The sequence below is a fragment of the Mirounga leonina genome, unplaced genomic scaffold (assembly GCF_011800145.1).
Source record: "Mirounga leonina isolate KUSES-001 unplaced genomic scaffold, KU_Mleo_1.0 Mir_176, whole genome shotgun sequence".
NCBI lineage: Eukaryota > Metazoa > Chordata > Mammalia > Carnivora > Phocidae > Mirounga > Mirounga leonina.
This window is the reverse complement of record NW_023270454.1, coordinates 43,561,034-43,574,343: the sequence shown is the minus strand read 5'-3', so window position 1 is coordinate 43,574,343 and position 13,310 is coordinate 43,561,034. Positions and strand designations below refer to the sequence as shown.

General features: G+C 44.3%; 1 protein-coding gene across 1 annotated transcript in view; it reads right to left on the bottom strand.

Annotated features, from left to right (window-relative positions):
- Positions 1 to 13,310, bottom strand: part of TBC1D9 (TBC1 domain family member 9) — a 119,305-nt gene that overhangs the window by 38,326 nt on the left and 67,669 nt on the right. Inside the window, exons 4-9 of the mRNA XM_035023021.1 lie at positions 12,025 to 12,253; positions 11,341 to 11,602; positions 9,388 to 9,595; positions 3,011 to 3,217; positions 1,945 to 2,115; positions 986 to 1,136 (exon numbers count right to left, since the gene is read on the bottom strand). Coding sequence (XP_034878912.1) covers positions 986 to 1,136; positions 1,945 to 2,115; positions 3,011 to 3,217; positions 9,388 to 9,595; positions 11,341 to 11,602; positions 12,025 to 12,253 — 1,228 coding nt within the window. The remainder of the gene's footprint in view (positions 1 to 985; positions 1,137 to 1,944; positions 2,116 to 3,010; positions 3,218 to 9,387; positions 9,596 to 11,340; positions 11,603 to 12,024; positions 12,254 to 13,310) is intronic.

Here is a 13,310-nt window from a genome sequence, read left to right as displayed (position 1 = left end):
GGTTTTTTTAAAATGCTTTCCTATAGGTGCGGCAACTATTCTTTTAATTTTAATGTCACTTTTAAAATAAAAGGTTTTGATAACAGCACTTGGACCATTTTTGGTTCAAATAAAAATATTCAAGTAAGCTTATCTAAAATGATTACATTTCAAGCCTCTAACCAAGTAAAGCAACTGATTTATAAAGACCGGTAACACCAAAAAAATGCCCTGGATGTTCACGACAGAACAGACCCCTGAAACACTGGACGCTTTAGGCGGGGAGGAAGGTGTGATTGGGCCTCGCCTGAAGAACCTCTGGTCTCCAGCAGGACTCAAAAGTGTGACCCCGCTGGGCTCTGTTGGGGCACGAGCCTGGCTGTGGACCAGCGAAGGTGGGCACATCTTTCCCACAGGTCCTTGACACACCCCCTTCTGCCCTTCCTGGCGTCTCCAGCTTGGAGTGTGTGATCGAGGCCTTCAGTTCTAGTGCACATTCTGGCCTCTCCTTCACATCTCCAAGCAATAACCAGGAAATTCAGAGGTGGCAGAAACCAGGGACGAGGCTTTCTCATTCCTCTCTCTCCCTGCCTCAATGACAGTTTTCAGCATGTGCCGCACTTCAGCATTCTCAATGAGATGTATTCTCATCGTGTGTTCTCATCAATGGACACAGCCAGGAAGAGGGGGAAAAAAAAAAAGCCCTCCCAAATCACAAAGAATTATACTCTTTCCCTTAGGTTCTCTTTTCTCCAAAGTAGCGTTCGTGAGGGGATGGAAGAGGTTATGCGGACTTGGGGGGTGATGGTTTCAATATTTGGACAGTTGTATGTGTTCTGTGTTTTCACTGAGGAACTTCAACACTCCGGGGAGGAAAGGCGATTTAGTGCTGAGCTGGAGGGCTGTGTATTTTGAAAGAGCCCAGACACATGATGGAAGGCGGAAGGGGAGCGCTGAGGTCCTGCATAGTCCGGGGCCAGGACCCCCGGCCCAAGCCCGGCCATACCTGACAGCAGCAGCCAGAGCTCCCCCCGCATGCTCTCCGGGATGCCCTTCAACACCAGCTCTCGTGTTTTCTCTGTGCGGTACATGCAGATCCCTTGCCCATACTCAGCAAAGTGAATCTTCCAAGCTTGCTCCTTCAAAAACTCTTTGGCCTGAAAGGGATAATGAAACATTACTGCATCCCAAAGTACTTTGAGGATGGAAAGGAGAAGTTGGATGGAAAGTCAGACTACCTCCCCTAGTGAACAGAGTGGTTATGTTCTGAACAAAACTCTTCGGAACAAGAAGTCAGATTTTCTGGAGTGCTTTCCTCATTTGACACCTGAACCTAATTTGAAGGCTGTGGTTCTGCTTTGAAGCTTTCTGGACCAGAATCAGAATTCCACTTACCTGAAATGGGTCAGCAGAATGCAAATTATATTTATGGCTTTATGTCCACACCTCCAAGTGAAAGCGAGTTGATGTTTTTTAAATGTGGGCTGAGAAATTATGTACTTACTTGTTGGCTGACTTAAACTTAACAGTTAAAAACAAGACAAAAAAAATGTCACCCGTACTCTGTATAACACTCATCTCCTGTGAAGAAGCCATTCTAAAATCTTTTTTTTTTTTTAGATTTTATTTATTTATTTGACAGAGAGAGAGAGAGCGAGAGCAGGAACACAAGCAGGGGGAGTGGGAGAGGGAGAAGCAGGCTTCCCGCGGAGTAAGGAGCCCCATGTGGGACTCGATCCCAGGACCCTGGGATCATGACCTGAGCCGAAGGCAGACGCCTAATGACTGAGCCACCCAGGCGCCCCCATTCTAAAATCTAATGAGAGATTTAGATAAAAATCTGCTTTGCTTATAGGAAAATATTTACTTAACATAGATATTTATGAGTTTACTTTGATTAAAAACTATTTTTAAATGTTATTGTTCTAATACAGAAAATTTCAAGCAAGAGCAGGAGACACCCACCAATTTCGGGTTGAATTCCTCCGGAGACCGCCGCCGATACATGGTCATCAGGGTCTGTGTGGCTGTGGGAACGCTGTTGCCATTCAGGTTAAATTGGCGCTCTCCATCGGCATCGGAGCTCGTGCTTCTCTGGGGGCTGGAGGAGACGAGGCTGCTGGGCCGAGAATATACCTGCCGACGCACAGAGGAACAGATGTTGAAAGAGTGTGAGCCGCAGAATCTACTTCTTCAGTGTCCTCTGTATAGACATCAACAATACATCATGGTTCCCAACACGTTTCTTGCTATGTGAAAACACAGGAGGAAGGCAGCAAGCCAGCGCTTCGGCGGAGATTAGACAGGTGCGTGGGTCACAGACTATGAAGCTTCAATGCTCAAAACAGGTTTCCTTTTATTTTTGATGCATTTTTGCAACAAACTGGTCGGCGGTTAGTTTCCGGTTAGCACGCATGCAAAGCATGACATGGCTGAATCAACTGCTTATGGGACTGCCTCCTTATGCCCGCTCTAGCTTCTGATGCCCACATGAGCTTGGACCAGGTGGACAGGGGCAGGCATGTTCCTTGTGAGGTCACCATCTTTATATTTCAGCTGCCAGTAATTATTCTGTCACTTGAGCTGGTCACCTATTTTCCTGGGCTCTAATTTCCCTGGATGTTGGCCCAGGGCCTAATTCAAAAGGGGCACAGTACGTATTTTATCATAATAAGGTCATCATCATGACGTTGCATCTCAGATTCGAGACTTTATTTAGTGACCTCTGTACATTGCCAACAATGTCGCTATATGGACCAGAGTCCCTTGTTGAGTAAACAGGACCAATTATTTAATAATTTCTTCAACTATGAAATAGGGTTAGACAGATGATCTACAGGGCTCTGTCCAGCTCTGCAATCCCAAAGCCAACTCCATGAGATTTAAATGAGATGAGATATTGCTCTGGGCATCAGGGTAGGTGCCTTATCTTAGCAGAGCTTGAGGATCAAACAAAATGGACAAGGAGGGGACCACTCTCAGGCAGAGTACTAGGACGAATGCAAACACCCGCAGGGGGATTCCCACAGACCTCATCATCTGAACTGTTACAGCTGCCTGCAAACTCCTTGTCCGAGTATATCTTGGAGGTTGTCTGTTGCAGGAAATCGGAGATCCTCTGCACCAGAAAGTCTCTATCTTTCAAATTGGCAAATAGGAAGGTCATCCTGTTCCTGGTGCTGATGGATAAAGGACTGGGGAGTACGCTGGAGCTGTCTGCCTTTTCCACAATTGTCACCTGAAAGAAACACAAAACAAAGAACATTACTTTCCAGGGATCACCCAACAGCAGCCTCCGAGCAGCACCAAACAAGGAGCGCAACACTTTTACATTGTGTAGGAACACCCATATCTTACTGAGGCAAGAATGAGATTCTCTGACTCTGTTCCGATAAAAGAGCTAACAACTCAAACTGGAGCTCATATCAGAAGGTGAAATGACAGTGCTGGTCTTTCTTTTTTTTTTTTTTAAAGATTTTATTTATTTATTTGACAGAAAGAGACACAGCGAGAGAGGGAACACAAGCAGGGGGAGTGGGAGAGGGAGAAGCAGGCTCCCCGTGGAGCAGGGAGCCCAATGTGGGACTTGATCCCAGGACCCTGGGATCATGACCTGAGCCGAAGGCAGATGCTTAACGACTGAGCCACCCAGGCGCCGGTGCGGGTCTTTCTAAATCAGCAGTTCTACACTGGGAGTAATTTTGCTCCCCCGGAGACATCCAGCAACATCTAGAGGCGTTTCCGGTTGTCACGAGCGGAGGGTACCAGTGGCATCTAGCAGGTGGAAGCCAGGGATGCCGCTCACCAGCGTGCAATGCACAAGACAGCTGATCCCCGACAAAGTCTGGCCCACGATATCAACAGGGCCAAGGTTTAGAAAACTCGTTGTGAAGAAACTCCCTGATTTTCATTAAAATTCCACAAGTCCTAAAGGAAAGGACTCCTCGTTGCTGCATCATCCCTAAGAGACAGAAACAACCTGTGATACTTGTGCCTTTTTACCAAGCTTAAGGTTGGGATGGTTTTCAAAACCTCACCCATCTTTCAAACATCTCCTTCGAATTCCAGGGCTTTGCAACCCTCTCCTTTTACCACCTGAACGTTTTAAAGGCTCAGTTCCGAACAGACATGATGTAAACAGCTTAATGGCAGCCCCATCTGCACTGGAGGACCGTGTGCGCAGGTGTGCACGTGTGTGTGGTGAAGTAAATCTACCACATCAGGTAGGTAGACGAGCAGGAAAGGACATTTGTTTTAGCTCTGAACTGAAGACATATTTGGGGCTTTATAATAGGATTTTCATCAACTGGAAACTAGGATAAAGGCATAAAAATATTTTTCTTTAGCACAGTAGGAAAACAAAAACTCTCAAGGCAAGCCCTAGATAAATGGTTTACTTGCAGCAGCTCTGACTATATCCTTAAAGTTCGGTTTCTCTTCTCTTCATTTCCACCTGTAAGCAGTCTGGACGGGTTCAACTTTAACCTCTTCATCAACATTTTCATACGAAATACATTGTCTCCAAAGCAGAATTTTTTTTTTTAATAATTTTCCATTTCTTTTTTTTTTTTTTAAGATTTTATTTATTTATTTGAGACAGAGAGAATGAGAGACAGAGAGCATGAGAGGGGGGAGGGTCAGAGGGAGAAGCAGACTCCCTGCTGAGCAGGGAGCCTGATGTGGGACTCGATCCCGGGACTCCAGGATCATGACCTGAGCCGAAGGCAGTCGCTTAACCAACTGAGCCACCCAGGCGCCCTCCAAAGCAGAATTTTAAAACCTTTTTCCCCTTCAAGGCTATGGAACCTGACTAGGAGATGCCTGAAAAGCTGAATGGCCCCAAATCCAAAATGCGGACAACTGGGATCCAAAGAGGGAAAACTGCAGGACCTGACTTCTGCTCTCATATTTTATCAGCACATATAGTTAGATATATATTTCTATATATATATTTTAATTTTTTTAAAAAAGATTTTATTTATTTATTTGAGAGAGAGAGTGAGTGTGTGGGAGGCAGAGGGAGAGTCTTAGGGAGACTGCGCTGAGCTCAGAGCCTGACATGGGGCTTGATCCCACGACCCCAAAACCATGACCTGAGCCGAAACCAAGAGTTGGACACTTAACCGACTGAGCCACCCATGTGCCCCTATATATATACTTTTAAAGGAATCCCCTGAGGTACTTGGAGTTGTACATAAAAGTTTTTAAAAAAAAAAAAAAAAAAAAGGTTTTTTTCCTAATGCAAAAAAAGCTGGAGAAATGGGAAAAAAAATTCTTTATCATCAAAAGGATTTTCCCATGGCATTTAAAACATGCTAAATGATACCTATGTTTAAAAGACCTATAAAAACTCCTTCTCTCAAAACAATTTTTTTCTGATTCTTTTGGTCACCAGATGTCTCAGACCAAATGCCAAATGCCAAGGGAACTAAAGGTTCAAGCTCCACACCTAAAACCCATATAGCCATGTGGATCTTGATGAGGTCAAAGTGGAAAGTCCTTTAGCTAGATCATTAATACAGAAACAACCAGAAAGCTCCCATATAAAACATATGAATGCTCCCATGCACCACAAAATATTTTTTGCTGACAAATTATTTCTGGTAGAATCCGATCCCATAAGCTTTGGGATACAGACAAAGGGTAACAGCAACATTTGAGTATTCTAGTTTAATGAGACACATTTCATTACCAACTTGGGTTATAAAAATAGACTGGAATTTAATCAAAACTTGATGTTTAATATGTAATATCTGCTAGGTAATTTATGATTAAAAAAAGAGAGAGAGACTTTATCTGTAATCTCTATCTAATGAGGAACCTGATGGGTTCACTTTATCTCCCTGCTTTGCTGCCTCAGGAATTTTTTCAAAATCTGTAGTAACATGATTCTGTGTCTATTTGATCTACCTTAAGTCTGTCTGTGGTATATATGTTAACAATCTCCAGTCAGTATTTTAGCTGATTTATAAAAAATGAAATGAAACAATTCCTAGTTTATATAATCCTAAAGTGGCCATTTCAATTAGGATGTAATGTTCCCATGGAGACTGCTGCTCATCAATCAGCTTAAGTCAGTTCTGAAAGGTACGCAGTTCATGGATGGACCCCTCTCTACTCAGAAAGACCCCCTGTAAGGCGAGGGAAGGGAGGGTGGTGGCCCACTGCTTTTCTGTCGTTAAGGTAATGTAAAGGTTGTAAAAATTACAGAGTCCTTTGCTTCTTCCATTCGTTGGGATTCGGGATCTATCATTCATATAGCTTGGAGATTCATCAGGTTAAAGGAAGGGCACTGCTGCCTTCTTTATAAAGTTGCATCCACCGGGGCGCCTGGGTGGCTCAGTCGGTTAAGCATCTGCCTTTGGCTCAGGTCATGGTCCCAGGGTCCTGGGATCGAGCCCCACAGCAGGCTCCCTGCTCCGCGGGAAGCCTGCTTCTCCCTCTCCCACTCTCCCTGCTGTGTTCCCTCTCTGGCTGTGTCTCTCTCTGTCAAATAAATAAATAAAATCTTAAAAAAAAAAATTTCATCCACCAACATAACATGCTTTATTTCTCGATGCTACTACCTCAACTATTGTTCCTCCTCTGACTTACCCTGGAATATGACTGAATGATCGCCGCTCTACCAGCTGTTAGGAAAAGCCAGCAAGCCAATGACGGGCTGAGAACATCAATCCCCGTTCTCTCAGTTGCCCTGAACTCCCACTATTGTACCGTATACTGCACTGAAAGGTGAGGAGAGGCAGCGGGATGTGGTGAACAGGGGAGCAGACATCTTGACCCCTCCCCACTCCTTATCTCCATTTGGATAAACAGAGTGATGATTTGCTCAGATTCACCAATGCACATCCTTAATCCTGGAATGGGTTGCCCTAGCTGTTGCAGGTAACTTGCTTTTGGGTCATACTTGATGAAGAAATTTAGAAATGAAGAAAATTAAGTTTAGTAATAGTCTATGGCAAAGAAGGTACATTTGCTGGAAAAAGTTATGAAATCCATTCCAGAGCCAAATGTAAGTGATTGTCGAATTATCGAATTATCCACCTCAGAATTCAACCCCACCACATATCACCTCAAACGGTGTTGTAACACCAGTTTGCTCATATTAAAATAGGACCAGATTTGTCAATTGCCTAACATTTTGCATTCTTTTTGATCCACCCACTCAGCTTCTAGGAATTTATAATTCATACTTTAAGGAAAATTATACATATAATTGGAAGAAAACTAAAAACAATGCAAGGGTCCAACCACAGGTAACTGAATAAATTTTATAGATCCAGTTAATGGAATAATATGCAGTCATTAAAAATGATACTATCAAAGAGCATTTAATGATATGGGGGAAGTTTAATATACACTCAGTGTTGAAGGAAGTAAGCAAAAAATAAAAATTCCCTATGTTTTATATCTAAGTAATATAAATGACATAAACACAGTGAAGTATAGAAAAAACCTAGAAAGCTGTACAGCAGAATAACGGGGGCTATCTTTGACTGGTGGGACTAAGGATGAATTTTTTTTTTTAAGATTTTATTTATTTATAAAATGACAGAGAGAGAGACAGCGAGAAAGGCACCCCTAAATGTTTTCTTTTTATTTGTCTGTACATTCACAAATTCTCTGTGATAATGGTGAATTATTCTTAAAACAACAGAAAAACAGGGGCGCCTGGGTGGCTCAGTCGTTAAGCGTCTGCCTTCAGCTCAGGTTATGATCCCAGGGTCCTGGGATCAAGCCCCACATCAGGCTCCCTGCCAGCAGGAAGCCTGCTTCTCCCTCTCCCACTCCCCCTGCTTGTGCTCCCTCTCTCGCTGTGTCTCTCTCTGTCAAATAAATAAATAAAATCTTAAAAAAAATCTGCTCATATAAATGATCTCTTTAAAAAAGAAAAGAAGGCAGAGGGATACTTGAATCCTTTACTCTAGGGAATAACAAAGAGTCAATCTTAATTACATAACCAAAGTTTCTAGCCACCTTAACTTCTAGAAAAGGACCAGGGCAGGTTGAAAGTGGTCACCGGGACTAGAACCGAAACCATAAGACTTCTAGCCCCCAGGAGCCTAACCTGGAGTTCCTCCTCAACTCTGAACCTCAAGGCAAGGTCTCCACACAAGTACCAGAACCACCTAGCACTGTGGAGACAGGACAGAAGCCACCTCCTCCCCAAAAACAGTAAGAATGTGTAGAGGGTAGGAATGCACAATGTCTTCATTTTACACGAGAAATCAGCCTGGGACTCTATTAAAATACAGATTCCAAAACTTGCAGAGATTCAAAAAATGCGGGGCAGGCTCAAGAATCTGCTCTGTGGCCAGCAGTATGGTGGTTCTATTGCTGGTAACCGGCAGACCAGATCTAATATTTGGCCTTCCAATTCACAATCCAGACTGTTTCCTTGGGACCAAGCTGCTCTCAGGCTGTGAGCAGGTGTAATAACTACATTTTCTAGTTTCTGTATTTGAGGCTTGGACATCCCGGGCCTTGCTGACCCTGGCAGGGCCACCCTCCCAGAGTTAGCCAACTCCAAGAGATAATAAAGGACTCACCTGGGAGCAGGCCATTCCTATGCAAACCAAGCATGCAGAACCCGCCACAGGGCCCTCACCTCCTTAATCCAACTCCACACTCAGGGTCAATTATCCTTGTTCTAGTCACCCGGGGGGGGGCGGGGGGGGGTCAGATACCAGATAGCTAGGGACAGCCCCTATGCCCCAGAGCCTGCTGAAATTATTCCAACTAGCCCATCCAAAACCTGCTTCCCCTGCCTCGCCTGTTTCTTCACAAAGAAATCACAATAAAGGCTCCTGCCCCCATTTCCTGACTCCCTGTGCCTATGAACCAATCGTGGTGCTTCCCCAATGTGCCCCCATGGCCTCGCCCAAAAGCATCGTGAGTACAACAAGCCCTCCTTCCAGTGGCAGCCACTTCCTGATGTGTTGGCCTCACCACACCTGAATAATAGTAAAATCTCCATTTTAAAATTCTAAGCTGGAGGCGCCTGGGTGGCTCAGTCAGTTAAGCGTCTGCCTTCAGCTCAGGTCGTGATCCCGGGGTCCTGCGATCGAGTCCCGCATCGGGCTCCCTGCTCAGCAGAGAGTCTGCTTCTCCCTCTCCTCCTGCCCTTCCCCACTGCTCATGCTCCCTCTCACACTCTCTCAAAGAAATAAATAAAATCTTTAAAAAAAACCCCAAAACTCTAGGCTGCCTTTTCTAGGAAGAAAAGCTCTTTCAGGTCACCGAGAGCAATAACAACACACAAAAGGGGGTGGCCGGGGACACCAAAGAATTATGAACATTCACCGATGGTTAAACACCAACGAAATGCTGGTAAAAAACATCTGTGGTTCACATAGAAAAGTATTACAAAGGAAACTCTTAGAATATCCATTTTCACCTGACACCTACCTCACGGAGTGGGATGATGAGGCTACACAGGTTCTCCCCCTTGCTGGTAAAGCAGATGTAATTCGTGGACACAAACATCTGCCCCAAAATGTGCATTTTGTTGAATGGAGTCCAGAGAGTGCAGTCTGTGTGGCCGTCTAGTTTTTCATCTTTGGGCAGCCGGAAAAGTGCACGGTATCTCTCACTCTTTGCCCTGGCGTCGAGATCGCTGGAAGGCGATAACAGCGTCACCTCACGCAAGAGCAACGTTTCAAGAGCGTCTAAAGGATGCAGCAGGGGAGGTCCCCCGGCCCATCTCTCTGCGCCTCCATCCTGTCAGACTCATCCCCACCTTCTTGGCTTTCTGTTGGAGCTAACTCCAACCTATGACCCAGAAGCACAATATAATTATTTTAATATATTTAGGTCCCTTGGGCAGTCATTTTACAATCAGTATCTGTAAATGTTAAAGAATCTTAGGAAAACTAGGCCTGGATGGGAAACCCGCTCTTTTTCTAAAGGAATACAATAATTTCTAAAGAGATTATTACATTCACACTTCTCCAGAGCCACTTTGGAGGCCTTATCTCTTAAGAAAGATCTGATGAAAATGCAAACAAGCCTCATGAATCTGGCCATCACTGTCTGCCCTAAAAAGACAACAAAATTGCCTGAAACCCAGGAACAATCCACCTCTTGGACAACGAGTTTCCAACCTCAGCTCGGTTTTTGTTTTGTTTTTTGTCCTTTTTCCTGTTTATCAAGTCAGTTGCTCAAACCTCTCCCCTCAAGCTCCTATGCCACCTCAGCCCCCGGGGTGGTTGAGTTTCTAGGAGCTCCCCCCCACCCATACCCTCCCTTTTACCTCCAACTTTCTTCCATTCTCACCCACTCTTACTTCCTTTCCATTTCAGAGGGAGAGGTATCAGCACACGCAAGCAACTTTTTCCATGCCCTATGAGATGTCATTTCTAAAATGACTGGTTTCCTTATAGCTTTAGCTCCGTGCTCCCTCCTTCTCTGCATCTCCCGTCACCACAAACCCTTCCCCTTCTATCCGATATTCAAATCTTCTACATTCTAAGAGCAATCCCTCCTTCTTTACTACTGAATTTCTTGAAAGAGCAGTCTACACTTGCCTATATCCCGTTCCTTGCCTTTCATTTGTGATTCAGTGCACCGCAGTAACACCATTCACTTTCAACCGCTCTACTGAAACACGCCTCAAATCCCCAGACATCTTAATTGCAGTGATATCTTGTCAGGTTCCAAGTACCAGCTGTATGCCAGGGATTTCCAATTCCATGTATGTTACCGGACCGATCTTCAATGTGATGCTCTGCAGACAACTCAACTCAACATGATCAAAACTGAGCTGGCACATCCCTTGGACATGCTCTCCCTCTCTCACTCCCCATCTCAGTTCCGGACAATTCCATGCATACATTCACACTTGAGAGCCTCACCTTTTTCCTCGCCGTCTCTCTAGCTCCAGTCCCACATCCAGACTTCCAGGCTTTTCTGCAGCCTCTCCTCATCACATCACTCACCACTTTCCAGACATTGATGGACTTAATCCCCTCTGCGCTTTTCCCTTGTGATTCCCGCATCATGTTATTCCCTCTGCCTGAAATATCCATCCTACTGAATCTGTATGGGTAACTTCTACTACCTCTTGAGAGTCCACTCCAAGCAGCATCCCCTGAGGGCCTTTCCCACCACCCTGCCCCATTTCCCCATAGCACCCGCCCATAGGCACCCCGCCCCTAGGACCAGAAGAGTTCCCAGCACTTGGTGTCAGAGCTGGCCATGTCACTCACTGACCTTTGAGTGCTTCAGTCTTTTTCAGTTCTGCATCTATACCCAGAAAAGCGTTCAGAACCCTTGAAGAGGTTCAGAAAAAGTTACACTTCATAAATGAATGTAAGGGTTTCTTGTTTCTAAAGTGTGTAAGACTCTGTCTCTGTCACCTACCGTTTTAGAGCCGACACTTTTTTAGGAGACTTCTTTTTCAGTTTGGGCAAGGATCTGTCCTGTTCAAATCCCTCATTGTCTAAGAGTTGCCTCATGGCTATGTTAGCGAGCTGCTCCATTAACTTGAAGGTCTCATTGATGTTGAGAAATACAGAGAAGAAATGTTCACTGGACCTCGTGCTCACTTTGATCACATCAGGCAGAAGCAGCGTGGCGTTCTTCTCAAGCTGTGTGATGTCCACCCACCGGATCACCAGCTTGGCTGAGCACAGGGAACAAGCTGGTGAGCACCTGGCTCCTTAAAATCCCCAAAGGATCCTTCAGTCTCACAACCCAGCCCCCAGTTTCGCTGAACTCCTTGGAGTTTGCATGCCCCATATTTATTACTGTTTTGTTTGTTTCAGAGACAAATTCAGACCCCGTAAATTCTGAAGTCATCATTATTATGGATTGAAGTCCATGTCAACGACATTTATGATAGCTTTGGAGAACTTTTATTACTTAATAACCTTTTTTTTTTTTAATAATGAAAATAATTGCCTTCACTTGTTCGGTAGTTAAAACAGAGTGTAGACCAAGTCATCACTACAGATCTATTTTTGGCATTTTGATGTGGTTTATGAGTTTGGGGCAAACTCTCAACAGACTTTCCCAAGCTTCCCTCTGAAATTCTAGACAACTCACCTTCCCTTCCCATAAGGAAAGAATAAAAGCAAAGGTGGTTAATACTGAGGTACATCCAACCCTGACGGGGGACCCTCCCCTTCCAGTAGCTGCAAGAGTAATAGTTGACGAGCTTCTCTTCCTCGGGCATCCCGAACAGCCTGTGGAATTTCACAATGGCTTCCTTAAACTTCTCTGTGTCATCATCTTCCTTCACATCATTGATCTTGTTATACTCTGCAATGATGCCCTACAGCAAGGAGAAAACGAGGCACACGATGAATATTAATAAGACTAGGGCTGTTTGGGGGCATCTGGGTGGCTCAGGCGTTAAGCGTCTGCCTTCAGCTCAGGTCATGATCCCAAGGTCCTGGGATTGAGCCCCACATTGGGCTCCCTGCTCCATGGGAAGCCTGCTTCTCCCTCTCCCACTCCCCCTGCTTATGTTCCTTCTCTTGCTGTGTCTCTCTCTGTCAAATAAATAAATAAAATCTTAAAAAAAAAAAAAAGACTAGGGCTGCTTTTTTCTGCATGCTGTAAATGCTGGAAAGGAAAAAACCAATTTCTAATGCTAGAATTTTTTTTTAATTGATACATTATTTTTCAAGGGCAGCGCCCCAATTCTAAGCCTGTTACTGAGGAGCACTTGTGTACTAAAAGATCTTCAAATAACAATATTGATTTGATTATCTGTTTATTGGTGCTAATCATTTTAAGAAGTTCATTTAGAATGAAGCCCATGGTTTTATTCCACAAATGAGGAGATATAACGATTTCGCAAATTCTACTGCTTTTCTTAGCTCATCATGATAAAGTCACCCCAAAGGTCAGTTTCTGCTTTTCTCAAGATTATTACTTCATTAAGAGAACAGAGATGGCTGGCTTTCATGGAAACCAGAGGAGATCCATTTGGAACCGAGGCTAATCCAGGGATGAGCAGGCTTTGGTAGAGTGCTGCACTAGGGAACTTCAGACAACCACGAGGTTGCATGACAGCACTGGACCTCTGGGTAGGGAGAAGTAGCCAGTTCAGAAGAAGGATGGAAAAACCTTTCCCAGTTGGCAAATACACCTACAGCTTATGTGACATTTCAAAATTATCAATGCCTTTAGAGTGGGATCAAATACATATATATATACATATACATATACATACATATATATATATATATATATATATATATATATATATATATGAAATGAATGAATAAATATAACTGACCGAGTGGGAAACCACTAGTAAGTAGTAGCAGTTGGGTTTCTAGGCAACCCCAATGGCCAATCAACTTAGCGTAAGCCTGGAGACC